Here is a 3,835-nt window from a genome sequence, read left to right as displayed (position 1 = left end):
GTTACCTTGGTTTTTTTCGGGCTTTAAAACATTATACACTCACATGCCGTATTCGACCAGAAATAAATAATTAAAAGATTATCACTTGTATGAAGTCTTTTTGCATCAATAGAAGTTCTGAACAAAGAGAAAAAAATATGAAGCATGGGAGAAGAAGAAAGATCGGAATGTAGAAGAGATAAAATGCAGTTTAAATACTTTAACAAAAAAAAAACAGTTTAAATTGTGAACATCTATTGAACGTAGTATGATAATGGGAGAAAAATTAGGAATGTAGTTATTTGAATTTTTTTTAAAACAGATCGAAAATATTTTTTGAAATTTTTTTTTGTTTAATGTTAATTATTTATTAAATTTGCCACATGTCAAAATCTGATTAGTCAAATCACTTACGCTTTAGTATATAAAAGATATATTGGCTAGCTACTAACTTTCGAGGGTTGTGACATCGAATCTATATTTATAAATAGAACTCTATGTTTACACGTAGACTCATGCATTAAAAGCAAACGTGTAAGCAAATGGGCATTGGGTATTAATATCTACTTTTAAATCGTGAGGCGGACTGCTGGTGAGTGGTGACTATAGTTTTTTTTTTTTTTGAAAAAGAGTGGTGACTATAGTTGCAAGTTAAAGTCTAACGTATCTTGGATTTGTATAATTCTGATCAGGTACAACTCGTAAGTGTATCTAAAGAAATAATATCGTATCAAAATTCTTGCGTCACAACTCACAAGTATTTCGCATTTTCACACAGTTCGTGTTTTGACAATATTTCGTAAAACTGAAAACGTCGTATCGTGTTAAATTATGGACAGCACAAGCTCGTGCTGTTCATTGATAGACTACAATTCTACAAGCGTACCACTATAAAACTTGTAGATAGATAACTTGTAAATTCACCAACTATATTTGAACAGGCGTTTACGTTTGTATTTACGTATTTCATTTTACATTTCTTCTTTAAATAGTTTAGCCCTCGCAATATAAAAGCGCAAAACGCAAAACAATAGTTGTTTTACAGTGTTTGTTTTGTTTCTTGATAAGTACCAAGAATTATTGATTTCAGATAAAAAAAACTCAATTTATTAGTTCTGGAGACGTGCAATACAATCACAGAATTTGTTTCACAAGAAAGGAATCATAAGATTTCACTTAAACATCTGCTACACACAACAATGTTAAACATGTATATTAACTTTTGAAAATGCATTCATAAGCTATATAACATGTACATTCATGACCCTGCGCTTTCAACTCATCGATCACATGTCCATCCTAATCCAATGGTGAAACAACTCATTAAATGAATCAAGAAAATATTACCAGAGAAATGTTGATGTACTATTGAAATAATATTATTAATATCACGTGATGCATTTCTTTTTAAATGTTGGATCAGATCATTTGTAATTTGGAGTTATGTGGAAATAGTAGCTGTAATTAAATTTAAATTCATATATTCAACCAAGTTGCTGAACTTTATTACATATTAGTGGTTAATACAGCATTTAAACTATTAGCAATTTTGTGTAATTTATCATTATATAAAAACTCATATTTTAAAAATGGACGGTTCTGATGAAATCAGTGGATCCAACAACAGACAAAGCATCCAGGAAACTTCATCATTGGTCTCTCTTTCTCTCCTTTTCAAATCTTATAAGTTATAACTTTTAACATTTGAAGCCATAAGCTAATCTTCTCACAATCTCTCTCCAAAAAGACCTGAAAAAAACATCACAAGTTTGATCAAGAAAACCAAGAAAGATGCCGAAAGACAGGAAGATTGGAATCGCCATGGACTTCTCGGAGAGCAGCAAGAACGCACTGAGATGGGCTATCGACAACTTAGCTGATAAAGGAGACACGTTTTACATCATCCATGCGTTACCAACATCTGAAGCTGGACCACGTAACTCTCTCTGGCTCAAATCCGGTTCTCGTAAGTCTTCTCTTTAGTTCCCCGGTTTTTGGAATACCTTGCCATTGGAATGTCGGTTTAATCCGGTGTAATATGTGCTGCAGCTCTCATACCATTGGTGGAGTTTAGGGAACCAGAAACTATGGAGAAATACGGTGTCAAAATCGATATCCCAGTTCTTGACTTGCTCGACACTGGTTCGAGGCAGAAAGAGGTTTCTTTTTTACAAATATATTTCTTGACCTAATCAAAATACATTATTGTGTTTTTTGCAACCTTTGGTTATAATAAAATTGGAAACAGATTCATGTAGTGACGAAAATATACTGGGGAGATGCAAGAGAGAAGCTGGTTGATGCTGTTAAATCTCTCAAACTTGATTCTATTGTCATGGGAAGCAGAGGACTCAGCGCTCTTCAAAGGTTTCTCTTCAATTAATTTTTTATTTGTTTTCTTGCCAAAGTGCCATTTATTGATTGGATGTTATTATTATCGTATACGAAATTTATAACGTAAATGGATGAGTGATGTAATTAAATTATTAAAGTCGGTCCGTTATTAAAATTATTAGTTATCTGAAAGATAATGACAAATGCCAGATAGGGATGTTGTCTTTGAGTTCACGGTTTTACAATCTTTAAACCATGTCATTTTGATGGCTCTTAATATTTTGTTAATTAGTCTTAACTTAATCAAATTGTTATGTCTTAGCTGGTTAAGAGATTTATTTGTGTGGAAGATGAACAATTTTAGCTAAATAAAGCTACTATGATAATAACTTCCCACCGAAAATTAGATTAGGTTAAGTTAAAAAAATAGATTAGGTTTCACTTTGAAAATTGGCCTTCATATAATAATTAAGAAACAAACAAACTATTTAGCCCTTCCTAGTTATTCTAAAACTCAAATCTAATCAATGCTTATAAATATTTTCATATCATTCATGAATTTTCCAAGATTATCATTTTTACCCCTGCAAGTGTGTAATGAATTTTTTTCAAGTCTGAAGATGACTAATTAGTTTAAATACTGAAACAGGATAATAATGGGAAGCGTGAGCAGCTTTGTGATTCAACACGCCCCTTGCCCGGTCACCGTTGTCAAGGACTAAACAAAAGGCTGTGATCTCATATGTTTGATCAAAAATAATAATCGGAATTATGCTTTTAATAAAATCTTTCTTTCGTGGTTGTATTTGTATTTGAAATCATATCAATATATTAAGTTCGATGTTTGTTGTTGACACACACAAACAAATAGAAGCGAGGAGATTCTTGTTACAATAATACAATGTTTGGTTTTCTTGCTAACTATTTCAAGTATTTTCGGTAAGTTTTTTTTTGCTGGAATCACTCCATGTGATCTTCACATGAACATGCGGTGGGCTCCCTTAAACATTTTTTACCGATCCAAAACAATTAAAATAAGTTCCACGTTAGAGAAATCACATGGACAGTTGGACGGATGCCTTCTCCATTGGTCATTGACTATTGGGGGCAAAAAATGGAATATTTTACTTAAAAAAAAAACTTCCACGGCTTTTATCAAAACAAAATAAAAAAGGAAATTTGGCCTCATATACATAGCACAAAAACAATTAACTCTATGCACATAAGAAATAATGGGGTACGATATCTATGCTAATAAAAGGAAGCTTTTGAGGCTCTATAGGGTGTCCACATCAGCGGTAAAAAATTCTTCTAAAAAATGACATTTGGCATTAACAAACAATAAAAAATAAATATACATAAAAAGAAAAACAAATAATAAGTAAATATACAACATAAGAAATAGAAATATTACATTAAACATTTATAGGTAAATATACAATATAAGGAAAAATAAATGAAAAGTAAATATACATTATAAGAAATAGAAATATTACATTAAACATCTATAATAATTTATCAT

General features: G+C 31.3%; 1 protein-coding gene across 1 annotated transcript; it reads left to right on the top strand.

Moving 5' to 3' along the window:
- The first annotated feature begins 1,646 nt into the window (after positions 1-1,646).
- Positions 1,647-3,247, top strand: LOC103841315 (universal stress protein PHOS32). The gene is made up of 4 exons (XM_009117841.2): positions 1,647-1,945; positions 2,029-2,138; positions 2,228-2,346; positions 2,963-3,247. Exons 1-4 carry the CDS (start codon positions 1,771-1,773, stop codon positions 3,033-3,035), a joined length of 477 nt encoding a protein of 158 aa, XP_009116089.1. The 5' UTR covers positions 1,647-1,770; the 3' UTR covers positions 3,036-3,247.
- Positions 3,248-3,835: the final 588 nt, after the last annotated feature.

Source organism: Brassica rapa, chromosome A09 (genome assembly GCF_000309985.2).
Source record: "Brassica rapa cultivar Chiifu-401-42 chromosome A09, CAAS_Brap_v3.01, whole genome shotgun sequence".
NCBI classification, from domain to species: domain Eukaryota; kingdom Viridiplantae; phylum Streptophyta; class Magnoliopsida; order Brassicales; family Brassicaceae; genus Brassica; species Brassica rapa.
The sequence above is the reverse complement of the archived record's forward strand: the minus strand, read 5'-3'. Positions and strand labels throughout refer to the sequence as shown.

Bases quoted from the DNA above. Each gene is read 5' to 3' on its own strand.
- LOC103841315 (XM_009117841.2), top strand. From the start codon at position 1,771: ATGCCGAAAGACAGGAAGATTGGAATCGCCATGGACTTCTCGGAGAGC. The intron at 2,139-2,227 runs GTTTCTTTTTTA...AATTGGAAACAG, and splicing joins CTGGTTCGAGGCAGAAAGAG to ATTCATGTAGTGACGAAAAT. The intron at 2,347-2,962 runs GTTTCTCTTCAA...ATACTGAAACAG, and splicing joins GGACTCAGCGCTCTTCAAAG to GATAATAATGGGAAGCGTGA.